Source organism: Hemitrygon akajei, chromosome 24, assembly GCF_048418815.1.
Source record: "Hemitrygon akajei chromosome 24, sHemAka1.3, whole genome shotgun sequence".
NCBI classification, from domain to species: domain Eukaryota; kingdom Metazoa; phylum Chordata; class Chondrichthyes; order Myliobatiformes; family Dasyatidae; genus Hemitrygon; species Hemitrygon akajei.
The window spans coordinates 31,248,760-31,271,138 of NC_133147.1; the positions used below are offsets into that span (position 1 = coordinate 31,248,760).

At 60.4% G+C, this 22,379-nt stretch overlaps 1 protein-coding gene across 1 annotated transcript in view; it reads left to right on the top strand.

Moving 5' to 3' along the window:
• fbxl5 (F-box and leucine-rich repeat protein 5) overlaps positions 1 to 22,379 on the top strand; it is a 52,210-nt gene that overhangs the window by 11,891 nt on the left and 17,940 nt on the right. The window contains 8 exon segments of the mRNA XM_073028629.1: positions 1,220 to 1,315; positions 4,606 to 4,795; positions 6,034 to 6,216; positions 12,220 to 12,333; positions 12,783 to 12,919; positions 13,279 to 13,361; positions 13,634 to 14,102; positions 14,104 to 14,249. Coding sequence (XP_072884730.1) covers positions 1,220 to 1,315; positions 4,606 to 4,795; positions 6,034 to 6,216; positions 12,220 to 12,333; positions 12,783 to 12,919; positions 13,279 to 13,361; positions 13,634 to 14,102; positions 14,104 to 14,249 — 1,418 coding nt within the window.

Genomic DNA, 22,379 nt, shown 5'->3' on the forward strand with positions numbered 1-22,379 from the left:
GTGGTGTCGAGGACAGGACGTTGATCGGGGTGTCTAGCGGACGATGAGAAGCGGTGGTGTCGACAGGACGTTGATCGGGGTGTCTAGCGGACGATGAGAAGCGGTGGTGTCGAGGACAGGACGTTGATTGGGGTGTCTAGCGGACAATGAGAAGCGGGTGGTGTCGAGGACAGGACGTTGATTGGGGTGTCTAGCGGACGATGAGAAGCGGTGGTGTCGACAGGACGTTGATCGGGGTGTCTAGCGGACGATGAGAAGCGGTGGTGTCGAGGACAGGACGTTGATTGGGGTGTCTAGCGGACGATGAGAAGCGGTGGTGTCGAGGACAGGATGTTGATTGGGGTGTCTAGCGGACGATGAGAAGCAGTGGTGTCGAGGACAGGACGTTGATCGGGGTGCTAGCGGACGATGAGAAGCGGTGGTGTCGAGGACAGGACGTTGATCGGGGTGTCTAGCGGACGATGAGAAGCGGTGGTGTCGAGGACAGGACGTTGATTGGGGTGTCTAGCGGACGATGAGAAGCGGTGGTGTTGAGGGCAGGACGTTGATCGGGGTGTCTAGCGGACGATGAGAAGCGGTGGTGTCGAGGACAGGACGTTGATTGGGGTGCTAGCGGACGATGAGAAGCGGTGGTGTCGACAGGACGTTGATTGGGGTGCTAGCGGACGATGAGAAGCGGTGGTGTGGACAAGACGTTGATCGGGGTGTCTAGCGGACGATGAGAAGCGGTGGTGTCGACAGGACTTTGATCGGGGTGTCTAGCGGACGATGAGAAGCGGTGGTGTCGACAGGACGTTGATCGGGGTGTCTAGCGGACAATGAGAAGCGGTGGTGTCGAGGACAGGACGTTGATTGGGGTGCTAGCGGACGATGAGAAGCGGGTGGTGTCGACAGGACGTTGATTGGGGTGCTAGCGGACGATGAGAAGCGGTGGTGTCGACAGGACGTTGATCGGGGTGTCTAGTGGATGATGAGAAGCAGTGGTGTCGAGGACAGGACGTTGATCGGGGTGTCTAGTGGATGATGAGATGCAGTGGTGTCGAGGACAGGACGTTGATCGGGGTGTCTAGCGGACGATGAGAAGCGGTGGTGTCGACAGGACGTTGATCGGGATATTTATGGACTGTGAATGTGTGTGTGACTTGAGCAGAGTTGTCAGGGACAAGCAAGTTGCCTGTGACTGATGTCTCTTTCTCTGTACCTCCATCTGCCCTCCCAGAATGAATATGAGCAGCTGAATTACAGCCGGCAGCTGAAGGAACGGCTCGACGCCTTCACCAAAGAGTTCATCCCTCACATGAAGGAAGAGGAGGAGGTAATTCCCTGCCCACAACTGATGTCTAGGAACAGTGACCCACACACTGAACAATGTTGTGCTGACCCTTAATCCCTGCTTCCCATATAACCCCCCACCTGTCCATATACCTGTCTAGTAGACTCACACTGAGCTACCAATAAGACTGTAATTCCTAGGGGCAGAATTCAGCCATCAAGAGGGAAATGGCTAGTGCATTTCCCTCTCAACCCCATTCTCCTGCCTTCTCGCTGTAACCTATCATGCCCCAACTTATCAAGAACTGTCAGCCTTTGCCATAACCGCCTTCGCAGAGCCTGTGACAACAAATTCCACAGATTCACTTCCATCTGGCTTAAGATATTCCTCCTCATCTCCGTTCTAATGGACTTCCCTCTATTCTGAGGTTGTGCCCTTTTGTCCTACACATCCTCATTTTTGGAAGCATCCTCTCCACATCCACTCTAGATAGTTTTCAAAGAAACCCCGCTCATTCTTCTAAATTCCAGCGAGTACAGGCCCAGAGGCATCAAAGGCTCCTCGTATGTTAAATCTTTTATTCCTGGAATCATTCTCCCGAACCTCCTCTGAACCCTCTCCAGTGTCAGCACATCCTTTCTTACGCAAACACGAGGAAATCTGCAGATGCTGGAATTCAAGCAACACACACAAAATGCTGGTGAAACACAGCAAGCCAGGCATGAATGGCATGAACATTGATTTCTCTAACTTTCGTTCATTAATGCCCCCCTCCCCTTCTTACTCCATCCCTGATTTATTTATCTATCTAGCGATCTATTTATTTATTTAGCTAGCTGTTTATTATTCCCCCTTTTTTTCTCTTTTTTCTCTCTGCCTCTCTCACAATCACTCCTTGCCTGCTCCCCATCTCCCTCTGGTGCTCCCCTCCCCCTTTCTCCCTAGGCCTCCTATCCCATGATCCTCTCCTTTCTCCAGCCTTGTATCCCTTTTGCCAATCAACTTTCCAGCTCTTAGCTTCATCCCTCCTCCTCCCGTCTTCTCCTATCATTTCGGATGTCCCCCTCCTCCCTTCAAATCTGTTACTATCTCTTATTTCAGTTAGTCCTGACGAAGGGTCTCGGCCCGAAACATTGACTGTACTTCTTCCTATAGATGCTGCCTGGCCTGCTGCGTTCCACAATCTTTCTTACATAAGGGTGCTGCTCACAATACCCCAAGTGAGGCCTCACTGTTGTCTTATAAAGCCTCAACATTACATCATTTTTTATATATTGGAGTCTTGAAATGCATGTTAACATTACATTTTTAACATTGAATTTTAACATTTAACTTTTAGGGAATTCTGCACAAGGGTTCCCAAGTCCCTTTGCCGCTCAGATATTTGAATTTTCTCAATATTTGGAATATAGTCCACACTTTTATTTTTCTACCAAAGTGCATGCCCATACTCATCCCGATACTGTTCCATCTGCCACTTCTTGCTCGTTCTCCTAATCTATCGTAGTCCTTCTGCAGCCTCCCTGCTTCTCACCACTACCTGCCCCTCCAGCAGTCTTATTGCCGGCAAACTTGACCAAATAGCCATCAATTCCATCATTCAAACCATTGACATACAATGTAGAAATAATTGGTCCCAACACCAATATCTGCAGAACACCACTAGTCACCAGCAGCCAATCAGGAAAGACTCCCTTTATTCCCACTCTCTGCCTCCTGCCAATCATCCAATGCTCTATCCATGTTAGTATCTTATCTGCAATACCCTGGGCTCTTATCTTGCTAAGCAGCCTCGTGTGGCACCTTGTCAAAAGCTTTCTGAAAATACGAGCACACAAATTCCATCAATCCTTCCTGTTATCTCCTCAAAGAATTCCAACAGATTTTTTAGGTAAGATCTTCCCCTAAGGAAACCATGCTGACTTCGGCCTATTTTACCATCTGCCTCTAAATACCCGAATCCTCATCGACTCCAACAACTGCGGTCAGGTCACCTACCTGGTGCAGTACACACAGCGTGCTGGAGAAGCTCAGCAGGGTAGGCATTGTCTATGGAAAAGAGTAAACCATTGCAGTTTTTGGCCAAGAGCCCTTCATCAGGACTGGAAGAAAGATGAGAAGTCGGAATAAGAAGATGCGGGGGGTTTGGGGTAAGAAGTACAAGGTGGCAGGAGATAGGCGAAACCAGGAAGGGAAAAGGGGCGAAGTAAGGAGCTGGGAAGTTGATTGGTGGAAGAGATAAAAGGCTGGGGAAGGGGGAATCTGATAGGAGAGGACCCAAGGGGAAGGGGGAGATGGGCAGGAAAGGAGAGAAGGTGAGAAAGGGAAATAGGAATGGGGAATGGTAGTGGAAAAGTGGGGGAGATTACCAGAAATTCGAGAAAAATGTGTGGCTACCAGGAAATACCCCGTTTTCTGGCAGATAGAGCGTAGGTGCTCAGTGAAGTGGTCTCTCAACCTATGTCAGGTCTCACCAATATAAAGGAGGCCGTACTGGATATCCTAATAATAGCAACTTCATTTACTTCTGACCCCTAACACTCTCGAGCTTCCAGCATCCTGCTAGCATCTTCCACAGTAAAGACTGATGCAAAACACTCATTCATTTTGTCTGCCATTTCCTTGTTCCCCATTACTACTTCTCCAGTGTCATTCTTCAGCATTCTGATATCCACTCTCACCTCTCTTTTATTCTTTATGCATCTGAAAATCTTTTGGTATCTTCTTTGATATTATTAACTCACTTATTTTCATACTTAATCTTTTCCCTCAAATTTTTACTCTTCTCTTCGGCTTTTATGTGTGTTGATTTTCCTTATCACCACGCCTTCTGAGTTGCTCCCAGAAACTCCTGACATTGCTACCCTGCTGTCATCCCTGCCAGCGTCCCCTTCCAGTCAACTTTGCCAGCTCCCCTCTCACCCATCTGTAATTTCCTTGACTCCACTGCAATACTGACTCTATCTTTTCCCTCTCAAGTTGCAGGGTGAATTCTGTCACATCATGACCTTGCTTCCTAAGGGTTCTTTTACGTTAAGCTCCCTAATCAATTCTGGGTCACCCAATTCAGAATAGCTGATCCCCTAGTGGGCTCAACCACAAGCTGCTCTAAAATTACATTTCATAGTCAATCTACAAATTCTTGCGATCGGCACCAATCTGATTTCCCATTCTACCGGCATATTAAAATGCACCACAACTATCATAACATTTCCACCCAGTTCGCCTCCCAACCCCCCCGCGTCAGCCTCCCCCGTCCGCAGCCCCCTCCCCACCTCTTTTCCACACCTCTGCATCACCTCAGCATTTCTCTCTCACTGCCCGGGCGTCAGGTTTTCCAGCCGCTACTGATGGAGTACTTCACCTACGAGGAGCTGAAGGACATTAAGACGAAGGTGATAGCCCAGCATCGCTCACAGGGTCAGGTCGACCCCGTCCACGTACCGACTGAGCTGCCCCTCTGGGGCCAGTCTCAGGAGGCCAAACTGCCCAAGAACGCTCCTGGCAAGAAGGCACGGAAAGGTACAGTGGCTGCCCAGGGAGGGAGCTCTGTGCTGTGGGAAGGGTGGTGAGGGAGCTCTGTGCTGTGGGAGGGGTGGTGAGGAGGGAGTTGTGTGCTGTAGGAGGGGTGGCGAGGAGGGAGTTGTGTGCTGTAGGAGGGGCGGCGAGGAGGGAGTTGTGTGCTGTGGGAGGGGCGGCGAGGAGGGAGTTGTCTGCTGTGGGAGGGACGGCGAGGAGGGAGTTGTGTGCTGTGGGAGGGGTGGTGAGGAGGGAGTTGTGTGCTGTGGAAGTGGCGGTGAGGAGGGAGCTCTGTGCTGTGGGAGGGGCGGTGAGGAGGGAGTTGTGTGCTGTGGGAGGGGTGGTGAGGAGGGAGTTGTGTGCTGTGGAAGTGGCGGTGAGGAGGGAGCTCTGTGCTGTGGGAGGGGCGGTGAGGAGGGAGTTGTGTGTTGTGGGAGGGGCAGCGAGGAGGGAGCTCTGTGCTGGGGCAGCGAGGAGGGAGCTCTGTGCTGGGGCGGCAAGGAGGGAGCTCTGTGCTGTGGGAGGGGTGGTGAGGGAGCTCTGTGCTGCGGGAGGGGCAATGAGGAGGGAGTTGTGTGCTGTGGGAGGGGTGGTGAGGAGGGAGTTGTGTGCTGTGGGAGGGGCGGTGAGGAGGGAGCTCTGCGCTGTGGGAGGGACGGTGAGGAGGGAGTTGTGTGCTTGTGGGAGGGATGGCGAGGAGGGAGTGCTGTGCTGTTGGAGGGACAGTGAGGAGGGAGCTCTGTGCTGTGTGAGGGGCGGTGAGGAGGGAGTGCTGTGCTGTTGGAGGGACGGTGAGGAGGGAGCTCTGTGCTGTGTGAGGGGCGGTGAGGAGGGAACTCCGTGCTGTAGGAGGGGCGTTGAGGGAGTGCTGCACTATGGGAGGGGCATAGAGGAGGGAGCTCTGTGCTGTAGGAGGGAACTGCGCTGTAGGAGGGGCAGTGAGGAAGGGAGTGCTGCTTGTGGGAGGGGCGGTGAGAGTGAGGGAGTGCAGCTTTGTGGAGGGTTGACTCTTGTGGGAAGTTGGTGACCCAGGACTGGTGCCCGCACAGTCAGGCCACTGGGCCTGAGGTCTCATTACACAGTTGTCTGTGGGGTCGAGCTGTGCGACCGAGGGAGGTGGGCTACATTTGTCGGTGTACCGAGAAGATCCTGTGGGTCTCAGCCCAGGGTCAGACTGGTGGGGGGATGATTGGCTTGTAGGTTTGGGTCGGCCTAGCTGACTGTCCCTGTCTCTCACCCAGATCCCCAGCCTGAGGTGAACAACACGCATGTGTCCCAGCTGCCCCCAGAGCTGTTGCTGAAGATTCTGGGGTACCTGAATCCCCGCGAGCTGTGCCGGTCCCGACAGGTCAACACGCGCTGGGCTCGCGTGGCCCGCACCGGCGCCCTGTGGAGACACCTGCACCCTGTCAGCTGGGCCCGCGGTAAGTCAGCGGAGCACGGGGCGGGGGGGGGGGGTGATGGGGCTCAGCAATGTAGCAAGGAGTCAGAGCTTTCTCAGGCTATGTCCACACTAGACCAAATAAATCCGTAACCGAAGCTTTTTCTCTTCGTTTTGACCCTCCGTCCACACTGAAACGGCGTTTTCCTCCCCCGAAAACGGAGCTTTTCTAAAACGTCCTCTAGAGTGTGTAATGTTGAAAACGCCGGATTGGCCGGAGCAGTGTGGACGGGGTAACCGGAGAAATCTAAAACCACTGTCATGATGTGCCGGAACAGATGGTGACGGCAGCGCGCCATTTCATTGTTTTCTTGAACGCAACCTAACAATTTCAGAACAGACGGCAACGAGACTGAAGCCAGAAAAGTTAGAAATGTACTCACCAAATACTTTGACCCATAACTTACTGAATAAATAAGTATACTGTAGCGGAGTGCTACGCGCAGCGCTGAAATTACAACACGGAGTCGATAAACTGCAAACACAGAATCAGTTTATTTCCAAAAACACAGTCTTGCTTTAAAGCCTGTCTCCCCCACTCGATACTTCGAGAGGCACGTAACTGAAACCCCTTGAGGCTATCTCCCTTTGTCTCTGGCTCTGGCTAATTGTCAGCCGGTTCGAGTGAGCTAGTAATTGGGTCGCCACATAACCCCCCCCCGCCCCCCAGAACCGGTGGTACACCCCCCAATGTCCACAGTCTGGGCCGGGCCCTGTTTGGGAGGTCGGCCTCTGCGCCGCGGTGCCGGAAACTCGACCGGTTGCGCCAAGTCCACATGGCCCGGTTTGAGTCGGTCCACCGTGAAAACCTCCTCTCTCCCCCCAACGTCCAGCACGAACGTGGACCCGTCGTTTCTGATCACCGTAAACGGCCCCTCGTAGGGCCGTTGCAGCGGTGGCCGATGCCCACCCCGTCGTACAAACACAAACTTACAGTTCTGCAGATCTTTGGGTACGCAGGTCGGGTGCTGCCCATGCTGTGAAGTGGGTATGGAGGCCAGGGCACCGAGTCTCTCGCGTAGTCTGCCCAGGACCGCTGCGGGTTCTTCCTCTCGCCCCCTTGGGGCTGGTATGAACGACCAGGGGCGCACCGTACACCAACTCGGCCGACGAAGCGTGCAGATCGTCTTTGGGCGCCGTGCGGACACCGAGTAGGACCCAGGGAAGCTCGTCCGCCCAGTTAGCTCCTCGCAGGCGGGCCATGAGAGCCGACTTCAGGTGGCGGTGGAAACGCTCCACCAGTCCGTTCAACTGTGGGTGGTAGGCAGTGGTGTGGTGCAGCTGAGTCCCCAACAGGTTGGCCATCGTTGACCAGAGGCTGGAGGTGAACTGGGCGCCTCTGTCGGAGGTAATGTGGGCCGGGACACCAAAGCGGGACACCCAGGTGGCGATCAGCGCCCGGGCGCAAGATTCGGAGGTGGTGTCGGTGAGTGGGACCGCTTCTGGCCATCTTGTGAACCGGTCCACGATAGTGAGGAGGTGCCGCGCCCCGCGCGACACTGGCAGGGGGCCCACGATATCCACATGAATGTGGTCGAAACGCTGATGGGTGGGGTGGAACTGCTGCGGCGGGGCCTTGGTGTGTCGCTGCACCTTGGCCATCTGGCAGTGCATGCACGTTCTGGCCCAGTCACGGACCTGCTTGCGGAGTCCGTGCCAAACGAACCTGCTGGAGACCATCCGGACGGTAGTGCGGATGGAGGGGTGGGCCAAGTTATGAATGGAGTCGAACACATGTCGTCGCCAAGGTGCCGGGACAACGGGACGGGGCTGGCCAATGGCGACGTCACAGAGTAGGGTCCTCTCACCTGGGCCTACGGGGAGGTCCTGGAGCTGCAAACCGGAGACTGCGGTTCTGTAACACGGGATCTCCTCATCTGCCAGCTGTGCCTCAGCCAGTGCCTCAAAGTTTACCCCTTGGGAAAAGGCGTGAGTGTTAGGGCGAGAGAGCGCATCCGCCACAACATTGTCCTTACCCGAGACGTGTCGGACGTCCGTCGTGTATTCAGAGATGTAGGACAGATGGCGCTGCTGGCGGGACGACCAGGGATCGGACACCTTTGTGAATGTAAAGGTAAGCGGCTTGTGGTCCGTGAACGCGGTGAAGGGCCTACTTTCTAAGAAGTACCTGAAATGCCGGATTGCCAGGTATAGCGCCAACAGCTCCCGGTCGAAAGCACTGTATTTGAGCTCGGGTGGCCGCAGGTGTTTGCTGAAAAACGCCAGAGGTTGCCAGCGGCCCGCAATGAGCTGCTCCAGTACCCCACCGACTGCCGTGTTAGATGCGTCCACCGTGAGGGCGGTAGGGACGTCTATTCTGGGGTGCACTAGCATCGCGGCATTCGCCAAGGCATCCTTCGTTTGAATGAAAGCGGCGGCGGACACCTCGTCCCAGGTAATGTCCTTGCCCGGACCGGACAGCAAGGCGAACAGGGGGCGCATGATCCGGGCAGCTGAAGGGAGGAAGCGGTGGTAGAAATTGACCATACCTACGAATTCCTGGAGGCCTTTGATCGTGGTGGGTCAGGGGAAATGGTGGACCGCATCTACCTTAGCGGGCAGAGGGGTTGCCCCGTTTGTGGTAATCCTGTGGCCCAGGAAGTCAATGGTGTCGAGCCCGAACTGGCATTTGGCCAGGTTGATCGTTAGACCATAGTCACTCAGCCGGGCAAAGAGTTGTCGGAGGTGGGACAGATGCTCCTGACGACAGCTGCTGGCTATGAGGATGTCGTCCAAATAGATGAATGCAAAGTCCAGGTTGCGTCCCACCGCGTCCATCAACCGCTGGAACGTCTGTGCGGCATTCTTCAGGCCGAACGGCATGCGGAGGAACTCAAAAAGGCCGAACGGGGTGATGAGAGCCGTTTTGGGGACGTCGTCCGGATGCATCGGGATTTGATGGTATCCGCTGATGAGGTCTACCTTGGAGAAGATCCGCGCGCCGTGCAGGTTTGCTGCAAAGTCCTGAATGTATGGCACAGGGTAGCGGTCCGGTGTTGTAGCCTCGTTCAGCCTGCGGTAGTCGCCGCACGGTCTCCAGCCCCCTGTCGCCTTGGGCACCATGTGCAGGGGGGAGGCCCATGGGCTGTCGGACCGCCGAATGATCCCCAATTCCTCCATCCGCTTGAACTCCTCCTTCGCCAGTCGGAGCTTGTCCGGGGGAAGCCGCCGAGCGCGGGCATGGAGGGGTGGTCCCTGGGTCAGGATGTGGTGCTGTACGCCGTGTCGGGGCTTGGCTGCCATGAACTGTGGTGCCAGAACCGATGGGAAATCCGCCAGGACCCTGGTGAAGTCGTTGCTGGACAGCGTGATGGAGCCAAGGTGAGGGGCTGGCAACTGGGCTGCACCCAGGGGGAACGTTTGAAAGGTCTCGGCGTGGACCAGTCTCTTCCTTGGCAGGTCGACCAGTAGGCTGTGAGCCCGCAAGAAATCCGCACCCAGAAGCGGTTGGGCTACGGCGGCCAGTGTGAAGTCCCACGTAAACTTGCTGGAGTCGAACCGTAGCTGCACCGGACGGGTGCCATAAGTCGTTATAGTGCTGCCGTTCGCGGCCCGTAGGGGGGGACCCAGCGCCCTGCTGCGGGTGTCGTAACTCGTCAGAGGTAAGACGCTGATCTCGGCACCGGTGTCGACCAAAAACCGGCGTCCCGACTGGTTGTCACAGACATACAGGAGGCTATCCCGATGGCCAGCCATCGTAGCCATCAGCGACGGCTGGCCCTGGCGTTTCCCGGGAACTGGCAGGGCGGGCGACAACGGCGGGCTTCTGCGCCCCACCGCTGGTGGTAGAAACACCATTGCTCGTTGGGCTCCACACCCCGGCCTCTGGGGTTAGCGGGCACTGCGGCCAGGCCTGGACTGGTTTGCTGCTGGGAGCGTGGCCGGGTGATCCGTGCGACGGACACCCCACTCTCCTTCTTGGCGTTCCACAGCAAGTCCGCCCGGGCTGCCACCTTCCGGGGGTCGCTGAAATCCGCGTCGGACAGCAGCAGGCGTATGTCCTCGGGCAGCTGCTCCAGGAATGCCTGCTCAAACATGAGGCAGGGTGTGTGTCCGTCGGCCAGAGACAACATTTCATTCATTAAAGCTGATGGAGGCCTGTCTCCCAAGCCATCCAGGTGCAGTAAACGGGCAGCTCGCTCGCGGCGGGAGAGCCCGAAAGTCGCTATGAGCAGGGCTTTGAATTCCGTGTACTTGCCGTCCGCCGGGGGAGACTACGAACTCCGCGACCTGGGCCGCTGTGTCCTGGTCGAGGGAGCTCACCACGTAGTAGTAACGGGTGTCCTCTGAGGTTATTTGCCGAACATGGAATTGGGCTTCTGCTTGCTGAAACCATAGGTGAGGTTGTAGCGTCCAGAAGCTTGGCAGCTTCAAGGAAACCGCGTTAACAAACGCAGCGTCTGCCATCTCTGGTCCAAAAAAACGTTTGGACCGTCGGGGTCACCAATTGTAGCGGAGTGCTACGCGCAGCGCTGAAATTACGACACGGAGTCGATAAACTGCAAACACAGAATCAGTTTATTTCCAAAAACACAGTCTTGCTTTAAAGCCTGTCTCCCCCACTCGATACTTCGAGAGGCACGTAACTGAAACCCCTTGAGGCTATCTCCCTTTGTCTCTGGCTCTGGCTAATTGTCAGCCGGTTCGAGTGAGCTAGTAATTGGGTCGTCACAATACTCGCTTTGCCCTGTTTTCTGTCCTTGCTCGTATGAAGGTGGTTTACCTATTTATGCAAGTACTTCTCTGACAATAGATATGTAACAGCCTAATGTAACATTGTATGGAAATATAAGATAACACTGACGCAGACATGTTTTATACATTTAACAAGGTGCTTTGTTAATGCAACAGAGTTAGTCAGTATTTCAATGTTCGTCAGCGGGGTTATACAGTCCGTGAACTCCCTGTCGGTTGCCTCCATACGCTCCAGTATTTGTTTTTTTTAGTTTTAAGTCCTCCTGTGCGAGAGCCAACAGCTGTCCGTTGTTTAAATTTTTCTAGTCTGTAACTACACAAACGCGCGTCTTTCACAGCGAGATTCAACACGGAACATGTCGCTTGTTTTCGGTAGATGTGTCCTGTGCATGCACAGTAGGAGGAGATCTGCTGAAATCTGTTTTAATGTGTACAGAAGTATTTTCAGAAACGCTTAGTGTGGACGCCTATCGTTTTTATGCGAAATCGGCGTTTTCAAAATTATCTGGTCTAGTGCGGACACAGCCTCAGCATGGCCTACCCTTTGGGGAGGGAGAAGTGTGGAGGAGAGGAGGGGTCACAGTGACAGCAGGGAGGGGAGATGGAGATGGGGAGGGGCGACAGAGTTGGGGTTGGGAGTAGAGTCACTGACAGGAAAAGGTGTAAGGGAATGAGGGGGGTCACGGAGACAGGGAGGGGTGTGTGGTAGGGAGGGAGAGGGTTACAGAGACGGGAGGTATGTAATGGCTGGACACGTCACACAGGGGAGGAAGGTTGTAGGGGAATGAGAGGGATAGGGTGACGTTGAGGGGTGTAAGGGAGGGAGGGGTTCTCAGATGGGAGGGTTGTAATGGCTAGAAGGGGAATAGAGACTAGGAGGGGTATTAGGGAGGTGGAAGGTCACAGGGGAAGGGGTGGGTGACAGAGATGAGGAGGGTTGTAGGGGAGGGAGGGTGAACAGAGATGGGGAGGGGTGTAGGGGCTGGAGGGTTATTTTAGAGACAAGCTTGCTGAAGTTCCAGGAAGAGTTACTGCTACAGAGGAGTGCAGTGCCTGGAGTGGGGTTACTCAGAAGTGGGTGTTGAGATGTCGGCAGGGTTTGAGTGGGGATCAGTCTGTGTAACTTTCCTGGGATCCACCTGCTGCCTCGTGGAACCTCTTCCAGCACTTGTGTGTGTCACACTCTCGCTGGGCGTGGGCCACGCGTGGACAGGTAGGCCACGCATTGAGGTTAGGGTTAGGCTGTGCTCAGTCGGTGTGGGCTGGTGGCTGAATCTGTTCCTCTGTCCAGGTCACTGGTACAATGGACCGCCCTCCAGTGTCGGCACAGGGCCCGACCGGTGCTGGGACGAAGATCTGAGTCGGGCCCGGAGATGGGACGAGGATGCCGATGTTGATGAATCTGGTGAGTAATAGCCGTCCACACTGAAGGAGGCTCCCTCCACACTGGCCCATCACACACTCCCGGGGTCAGACACAGAGTGAAACCCCCTCCACACCGTCCCATCACACACTCCCGGGGTCAGACACAGAGTGAATCTCACTCCACACCGTCCCATCACACACTCCCGGGGTCAGACACAGAGTGAATCTCCCTCCACACCGTCCCATCACACACTCCCGGGGTCAGACACAGAGTGAAGCTCCCTCCACACCGTTCCATCACACACTCCCGGGGTCATACACAGAGTGAAGCTCCCTCCACACCGTCCCATCACACACTCCCGGGGTCATACACAGTGAGAGTCCCTCTGTTTGGGGAGTGTTGGGGTGAAGCTGTTGGGGCTGGTCTGTTCCCTGCACACCTTTCTGCTGTGTCCACCTCGGTGCCTGACTGTTGTTTGTTGCCCACAGAGGAGGACGGACACAGACAGAGTGCACAGAGGGAGGGGCAGCTCCTGCAGGGGCTGATGCACCACGTCCTGCCGCAGGTCGGCCCGTCGGTCCGCAGCTTGGTCCTGGCCTACAGCACCACCGTCTCCAGCCAGATGGTAGGTGACACCGAGGGTCCGGTGGCGGGTGGTTTGCTGAATCTGGTGCGGACAAACAGGTGGGAAAGAGTGAGGTCAGGGTGCGGTTGGAGGAGGTGTGGTTCAGTGTGGATTCAGCTGCTGAGTTTTGTCCTGGGGATGTTATCTCGGGTGGTGAGAAGGTGCTGAGTGTGTCCTGAGGTCGTGACCTGCGGGCGTGACCTCACCTGGGTGCCATTGTTTCATCGGTGGCTGCGGTGGCTGCGCTATGCCCAGTGGGGATCAGAAACCCCCCCTCCCCAGCGAAGGAGGAGGCGACGGGGAGATGGGGTGAGACTGCACAGTACGATCCCACTCACTGCTCTGCCTCGGTCCCTCAGGTGCGACAGATTCTGAGCGCCTGTCCGCGTCTGGAGCACCTGGACCTGACACAAACACCTGTGACCGACTCCGCCTTCAACAGGTAGGGACCCCCTGACACCCCAGCAAAAACCTTTCCGCGACGGTGTGCACATACCACACTTTTCCCCTCCTCCCCACCCCTCCCAAACTGTTCTCCCCCTTCCCCATGATCCCCCCCTTTCTCCCCACTCACTCCGATCTGCTCCCCGTCCCTCTCCAATCCCACTCTCGCACACTCCATCGCTCTGAACCCTCGATCACCTTACTCAAAACTCTCCCTCCCCTTCATTCTGGTCACCAGTCTCCGGCTCACTCTGTCTCCCTCTCCCACAGGTGCGCCCCAGGGTCCTGTCGCTCCCTGCAGCACCTGGACCTGTCGGGCTGCGACCGGATCACGGACACAGCGCTGCTGCACCTGTCGCGGGCGCTGGGCGAGCTGCCGGTGGCCAGTGTCGGGGGTGAGGAGGAGGAGGAGGAGCAGGAGGAGGAGAGCGGCGCTCACCGAGATCGCTGCTGCTGGGTCTCCCTCGGCTGCACCGACTGCCTGCCGGCGGAGGAGGTGGACCACGGGACCCAGGACAGCCACAGTCGGGTTTGGCTGCTGCCCCAGGGCCAGCTACTGGACATTGAGGAGGCGGGCGAACTGAAGCAGAGGGGGGTCCCGGCTGCCCCACCCCCGGCACCCGCTGCCTGCCTGTTCCGTGGCCTCCCGCTGCCCGCGGGAGCTGAGCTCAGCCCGAGGGCGGGCGCTTTGCGGTCACTCGCTCTGCACAGCGGAGGCCGGGGTCAGCTGGGCCTCTTGTAACCGGATGGTGTGGAGCCGAGGCTCCGAGGCAGGGGGGTCGCCTGGCCATCGGAAGGAGGCCCAGGCCGAGGGGGGGCCTCTTCCTCGCTCCCTGCGCTTCCTCAGTCTGTCTGGCTGCTACCACGTCACCGACCAGGGCCTCAGGTAGGTGCGGTGCACAGTGTGATCCCGCAGGGACTGGGAGATGTCCCCAAGTGCTGCCCCCTCTATGTTCCTTGTTCCCATCCATCCGTCTGTTCCTCACCTTGAGTTTTCCCCATCTGTCCATCCCTGCGAGTTGCCCCCCCGTCCATCTGTCCCCAACCCCTGAGCCCCTCCGTCTGTCCGTCTGTACCCCCAAGCTTCCCCCTGTTGACACCCTGTCCATCCATGTCCCTGAGCACCCCTCATCCGACCATCTCCCTGAGCTTCTCCCGACCGGAGTTGGTGGGGGCGGATGACTGGGGTCTGGGTGGGAAGGGTGAGTCCATTAGGAGGGGTGAAAGGGCGATTGTGAGGCATCCATTCAGTTTCCAGAGTTTGCTGATGTTCTTTGGATCATGTGAGGAGTTGGGAGTGGGGCTAATGAGATGGGTGGGGAGTGTGAGGAGACTGTGGTGGTGGGGGGGTGGGGTGGAGAGATCACTGTCCATGCCTGCTGACCAGGGCCCTCTCCCGACATGGGGAGAGAGGTGGGGTGGGGAGGGGACACTTTGTCCCTGCTGACTGAGCCTGTCTCCCATCCAGTGCCCTGACCCTACACGGGGAGAGAGCTGGGGTGTGGAGGGGATGCTGTCTCCCTGCTGACTGAGCCTGTCTCCCACCCCAGTGCCCTGACCCGACACGGGGAGAGAGGTGGGGTGGGGAGGGGACGCTGTCTCCCTGCTGACTGAGCCTGTCTCCCACCCCAGGGCCCTGACCCTACATGGGGAGAGAGGTGGGGTGGGGAGGGGACGCTGTCTCCCTGCTGACTGAGCCTGTCTCCCACCCCAGGGCCCTGACCCTACACGGGGAGAGAGGTGGGGTGGGGAGGGGACGCTGTCTCCCTGCTGACTGAGCCTGTCTCCCACCCCAGTGCCCTGACTCGACACGGGGAGAGAGGTGGGGTGTGGAGGGGACGCTGTCTCCCTGCTGACTGAGCCTGTCTCCCACCCCAGGGCCCTGACCCTACACGGGGAGAGAGGTGGGGTGGGGAGGGGATGCTGTCTCCCTGCTGACTGAGCCTGTCTCCCACCCCAGGGCCCTGACCCTACACGGGGAGAGAGGTGGGGTGGGGAGGGGACGCTGTCTCCCTGCTGACTGAGCCTTTCTCCCACCCCAGGGCCCTGACCCTACACGGGGAGAGAGGTGGGGTGGGGAGGGGACGCTGTCTCCCTGCTGACTGAGCCTGTCTCCCACCCCAGGGCCCTGACCCTACATGGGGAGAGAGGTGGGGTGGGGAGGGGATGCTGTCTCCCTGCTGACTGAGCCTGTCTCCCACCCCAGGGCCCTGACCCTACATGGGGAGAGAGGTGGGGTGGGGAGGGGACGCTGTCTCCCTGCTGACTGAGCTTGTCTCCCACCCCAGGGCCCTGACCCTACACGGGGAGAGAGGTGGGGTGGGGAGGGGACTCTGTCTCGCTGCTGACTGAGCCTGTCTCCCACCCCAGGGCCCTGACCCTACACGGGGAGAGAGGTGGGGTGGGGAGGGGACTCTGTCTCCCTGCTGACTGAGCCTGTCTCCCATCCAGGGCCCTGACCCTACACGGGGAGAGAGGTGGGGTGGGGAGGGGATGCTGTCTCCCTGCTGACTGAGCCTGTCTCCCACCCCAGGGCCCTGACTTGACACGGGGAGAGAGGTGGGGTGGGGAGGGGACGCTGTCTCCCTGCTGACTGAGCCTGTCTCCCACCCCAGGGCCCTGACCCTACACGGGGAGAGAGGTGGGGTGGGGAGGGGATGCTGTCTACCTGCTGACTGAGCCTGTCTCCCACCCCAGGGCCCTGACCCTACACGGGGAGAGAGGTGGGGTGGGGAGGGGACGCTGTCTCCCTGCTGACTGAGCCTGTCTCCCACCCCAGGGCCCTGACCCTACACGGGGAGAGAGGTGGGGTGGGGAGGGGACGCTGTCTCCCTGCTGACTGAGCCTGTCTCCCACCCCAGTGCCCTGACCCTACACGGGGAGAGAGCTGGGGTGTGGAGGGGACGCTGTCTCCCTGCTGACTGAGCCTGTCTCCCACCCCAGGGCCCTGACCCTACACGGGGAGAGAGGTGGGGTGTGGAGGGGACGCTGTCTCCCTGCTGACTGAGCCTGTCTCCCACCCCAGTGCCCTGACCCTACACGGGGAGAGAGCTGGGGTGTGGAGGGGACGCTGTCTCCCTGCTGACTGAGCCTGTCTCCCACCCCAGGGCCCTGACCCTACACGGGAGAGAGGGGGGGTGGGGAGGGGACGCTGTCTCCCTGCTGACTGAGCCTGTCTCCCACCCCAGTGCCCTGACCCTACACGGGGAGAGAGCTGGGGTGTGGAGGGGACGCTGTCTCCCTGCTGACTGAGCCTGTCCCCACCCCAGGGCCCTGACCCTACACGGGGAGAGAGTGGGGTGGGGAGGGGACGCTGTCTCCCTGCTGACTGAGCCTGTCTCCCATCCCAGGGCCCTGACCCTACACGGGGAGAGAGGTGGGGTGTGGAGGGGACGCTGTCTCCCTGCTGACTGAGCCTGTCTCCCACCCCAGGGCCCTGACCCTACACGGGGAGAGAGGTGGGGTGGGGAGGGGACGCTGTCTCCCTGCTGACTGAGCCTGTCTCCCACCCCAGGGCCCTGACCCTACACGGGGGAGAGAGGTGGGGTGGGGAGGGGACGCTGTCTCCCTGCTGACTGAGCCTGTCTCCCATCCCAGGGCCCTGACCCTACACGGGGAGAGAGAGGTGGGGTGTGGAGGGGACGCTGTCTCCCTGCTGACTGAGCCTGTCTCCCACCCCAGGGCCCTGACCCTACACGGGGAGAGAGGTGGGGTGGGGAGGGGACGCTGTCTCCCTGCTGACTGAGCCTGTCTCCCACCCCAGGGCCCTGACCCTACACGGGGAGAGAGGTGGGGTGGGGAGGGGACGCTGTCTCCCTGCTGACTGAGCCTGTCTCCCACCCAGTGCCCTGACCCGACACGGGGAGAGAGGTGGGGTGGGGAGGGGACGCTGTCTCCCTGCTGACTGAGCCTGTCTCCCACCCAGTGCCCTGACCCTACACGGGGAGAGAGGTGGGGTGGGGATGGGAGGGGACCCTGTCTCGCTGCTGACTGAGCCTGGCTACCACCCCAGGGCCCTGACCTTGACATGGGGAGAGAGGTGGGGTGGGGAGGGGACGCTGTCTCCCTGCTGACTGAGCCTGTCTCCCACCCAGTGCCCTGACCCTACACGGGGAGAGAGGTGGGGTGTGGAGGGGACGCTGTCTCCCTGCTGACTGAGCCTGTCTCCACCCCAGGGCCCTGACCCTACACGGGGAGAGAGGTGGGGTGGGGAGGGGACGCTGTCTCCCTGCTGACTGAGCCTGTCTCCCACCCAGTGCCCTGACCCTACACGGGGAGAGAGGTGGGGTGTGGAGGGGACGCTGTCTCCCTGCTGACTGAGCCTGTCTCCCACCCCAGGGCCCTGACCCTACACGGGGAGAGAGGTGGGGTGGGGAGGGGACGCTGTCTCCCTGCTGACTGAGCCTGTCTCCCACCCCAGGGCCCTGACCCTACACGGGGAGAGAGGTGGGGTGGGGAGGGGACGCTGTCTCCCTGCTGACTGAGCCTGTCTCCCACCCAGTGCCCTGACCCTACACGGGGAGAGAGGTGGGGTGTGGAGGGGACGCTGTCTCCCTGCTGACTGAGCCTGTCTCCCACCCAGTGCCCTGACCCTACACGGGGAGAGAGGTGGGGTGGGGAGGGGACGCTGTCTCCCTACTGACTGAGCCTGTCTCCCACCCAGTGCCCTGACCCTACACGGGGAGAGAGGTGGGGTGTGGAGGGGACGCTGTCTCCCTGCTGACTGAGCCTGTCTCCCACCCCAGGGCCCTGACCCTACACGGGGAGAGAGGTGGGGTGTGGAGGGGGACGCTGTCTCCCTGCTGACTGAGCCTGTCTCCCATCCCAGTGCCCTGACCCTACACGGGGAGAGAGGTGGGGTGGGGAGGGGACGCTGTCTCCCTGCTGACTGAGCCTGTCTCCCACCCAGTGCCCTGACCCTACACGGGGAGAGAGGTGGGGTGTGGAGGGGACGCTGTCTCCCTGCTGACTGAGCCTGTCTCCCACCCCAGGGCCCTGACCCTACACGGGGAGAGAGGTGGGGTGTGGAGGGGACGCTGTCTCCCTGCTGACTGAGCCTGTCTCCCACCCCAGGGACCTGACTCGACACGGGGAGAGAGGTGGGGTGGGGAGGGGACGCTGTCTCCCTGCTGACTGAGCCTGTCTCCCACCCCAGGGCCCTGACCCTACACGGGGAGAGAGGTGGGGTGGGGAGGGGACGCTGTCTCCCTGCTGACTGAGCCTGTCTCCCACCCAGTGCCCTGACTCGACACGGGGAGAGAGGTGGGGTGGGGAGGGGACGCTGTCTCCCTGCTGACTGAGCCTGTCTCCCACCCCAGGGCCCTGACCCTACACGGGGAGAGAGGTGGGGTGTGGAGGGGACGCTGTCTCCCTGCTGACTGAGCCTGTCTCCCACCCCAGGGCCCTGACTTGACACGGGGAGAGAGGTGGGGTGGGGAGGGGACGCTGTCTCCCTGCTGACTGAGCCTGTCTCCCACCCCAGGGCCCTGACTTGACACGGGGAGAGAGGTGGGGTGGGGAGGGGACGCTGTCTCCCTGCTGACTGAGCCTGTCTCCCACCCCAGGGCCCTGACCCTACACGGGGAGAGAGGTGGGGTGGGGAGGGGACGCTGTCTCCCTGCTGACTGAGCCTGTCTCCCACCCCAGGGCCCTGACCCTACACGGGGAGAGAGGTGGGGTGGGGAGGGGACCCTGTCTCCCTGCTGACTGAGCCTGTCTCCCACCCCAGGGCCCTGACCCTACACGGGGAGAGAGGTGGGGTGGGGAGGGGACGCTGTCTCCCTGCTGACTGAGCCTGTCTCCCACCCCAGGGCCCTGACCCTACACGGGGAGAGAGGTGGGGTGGGGAGGGGACGCTGTCTCCCTGCTGACTGAGCCTGTCTCCCACCCCAGGGCCCTGACCCTACACGGGGAGAGAGCTGGGGTGTGGAGGGGACGCTGTCTCCCTGCTGACTGAGCCTGTCTCCCACCCCAGGGCCCTGACCCTACACGGGGAGAGAGGTGGGGTGGGGAGGGGACGCTGTCTCCCTGCTGACTGAGCCTGTCTCCCACCCAGTGCCCTGACTTGACACGGGGAGAGAGGTGGGGTGGGGAGGGGATGCTGTCTCCCTGCTGACTGAGCCTGTCTCCCACCCCAGGGCCCTGACCCTACACGGGGAGAGAGGTGGGGTGGGGAGGGGATGCTGTCTCCCTGCTGACTGAGCCTGTCTCCCATCCAGTGCCCTGACCCTACATGGGGAGAGAGGTGGGGTGGGGAGGGGACGCTGTCTCCCTGCTGACTGAGCCTGTCTCCCACCCCAGTGCCCTGACCCTACACGGGGAGAGAGGTGGGGTGGGGAGGGGATGCTGTCTCCCTGCTGACTGAGCCTGTCTCCCACCCCAGGGCCCTGACCCTACACGGGGAGAGAGGTGGGGTGGGGAGGGGACGCTGTCTCCCTGCTGACTGAGCCTGTCTCCCACCCAGTGCCCTGACCCTACACGGGGAGAGAGGTGGGGTGGGGAGGGGATGCTGTCTCCCTGCTGACTGAGCCTGTCTCCCACCCAGTGCCCTGACCCTACACGGGGAGAGAGGTGGGGTGGGGAGGGGACGCTGTCTCCCTGCTGACTGAGCCTGTCTCCCACCCCAGGGCCCTGACCCTACACGGGGAGAGAGGTGGGGTGGGGAGGGGACGCTGTCTCCCTGCTGACTGAGCCTGTCTCCCACCCAGTGCCCTGACCCTACACGGGGAGAGAGGTGGGGTGGGGAGGGGACGCTGTCTCCCTGCTGACTGAGCCTGTCTCCCACCCCTGGGCCCTGACCCTACACGGGGAGAGAGGTGGGGTGGGGAGGGGACGCTGTCTCCCTGCTGACTGAGCCTGTCTCCCACCCCAGGGCCCTGACCCTACACGGGGAGAGAGGTGGGGTGGGGAGGGGACGCTGTCTCCCTGCTGACTGAGCCTGTCTCCCACCCCAGTGCCCTGACCCTACACGGGGAGAGAGGTGGGGTGGGGAGGGGACGCTGTCTCCCTGCTGACTGAGCCTGTCTCCCACCCCAGTGCCCTGACCCTACACGGGGAGAGAGGTGGGGTGGGGAGGGGACGCTGTTTCCCTGCTGACTGAGCCTGTCTCCCACCCCTGGGCCCTGACCCTACACGGGGAGAGAGGTGGGGTGGGGAGGGGATGCTGTCTCCCTGCTGACTGAGCCTGTCTCCCACCCCAGGGCCCTGACCCTACACGGGGAGAGAGGTGGGGATGGGAGGGGACCCTTGTCTCCCTGCTGACTGAGCTTGTCTCCCACCCCAGTGCCCTGACCCTACACGGGGAGAGAGGTGGTGTGGGGAGGGGACGCTGTCTCCCTGCTGACTGAGCCTGTCCCCCACCCCAGGGCCCTGACCCTACACGGGGAGAGAGGTGGGGTGGGGAGGGGACGCTGTCTCCCTGCTGACTGAGCCTGTCTCCCACCCCAGGGCCCTGACCCTACACGGGGAGAGAGGTGGGGTGGGGAGGGGACGCTGTCTCCCTGCTGACTGAGCCTGTCTCCCACCCCAGGGCCCTGACCCTACACGGGGAGAGAGGTGGGGTGGGGAGGGGACGCTGTCTCCCTGCTGACTGAGCCTGTCCCCCACCCCAGGGCCCTGACCCTACACGGGGAGAGAGGTGGGGTGGGGAGGGGACGCTGTCTCCCTGCTGACTGAGCCTGTCTCCCACCCCAGGGCCCTGACCCTACACGGGGAGAGAGGTGGGGTGGGGAGGGGACGCTGTCTCCCTGCTGACTGAGCCTGTCTCCCACCCCAGGGCCCTGACCCTACACGGGGAGAGAGGTGGGGTGGGGAGGGGACGCTGTCTCCCTGCTGACTGAGCCTGTCCCCCACCCCAGGGCCCTGACCCTACACGGGGAGAGAGGTGGGGTGGGGAGGGGACGCTGTCTCCCTGCTGACTGAGCCTGTCTCCCACCCCAGGGCCCTGACCCTACACGGGGAGAGAGGTGGGGTGGGGAGGGGACGCTGTCTCCCTGCTGACTGAGCCTGTCTCCCACCCCAGGGCCCTGACTTGACACGGGGAGAGAGGTGGGGTGGGGAGGGGACGCTGTCTCCCTGCTGACTGAGCCTGTCTCCCACCCCAGGGCCCTGACTTGACATGGGGAGAGAGGTGGGGTGGGGAGGGGACGCTGTCTCCCTGCTGACTGAGCCTGTCTCCCACCCCAGGGCCCTGACCCTACACGGGGAGAGAGGTGGGGTGGGGAGGGGACGCTGTCTCCCTGCTGACTGAGCCTGTCTCCCACCCCAGGGCCCTGACCCTACACGGGGAGAGAGGTGGGGTGGGGAGGGGACGCTGTCTCCCTGCTGACTGAGCCTGTCTCCCACCCCAGGGCCCTGACTTGACACGGGGAGAGAGGTGGGGTGGGGAGGGGACGCTGTCTCCCTGCTGACTGAGCCTGTCTCCCACCCCAGGGCCCTGACCCTACACGGGGAGAGAGGTGGGGTGGGGAGGGGACGCTGTCTCCCTGCTGACTGAGCCTGTCTCCCACCCCAGGGCCCTGACCCTACACGGGGAGAGAGGTGGGGTGGGGAGGGGACGCTGTCTCCCTGCTGACTGAGCCTGTCTCCCACCCCAGGGCCCTGACCCTACACGGGGAGAGAGGTGGGGTGGGGAGGGGACGCTGTCTCCCTGCTGACTGAGCCTGTCTCCCACCCCAGGGCCCTGACCCTACACGGGGAGAGAGGTGGGGTGGGGAGGGGACGCTGTCTCCCTGCTGACTGAGCCTGTCTCCCACCCCAGGGCCCTGACCCTACACGGGGAGAGAGGTGGGGTGTGGAGGGGACGCTGTCTCCCTGCTGACTGAGCCTGTCTCCCACCCCAGGGCCCTGACCCTACACGGGGAGAGAGGTGGGGTGGGGAGGGGACGCTGTCTCCCTGCTGACTGAGCCTGTCTCCCACCCCAGGGCCCTGACCCTACACGGGGAGAGAGGTGGGGTGTGGAGGGGACGCTGTCTCCCTGCTGACTGAGCCTGTCTCCCACCCCAGTGCCCTGACCCT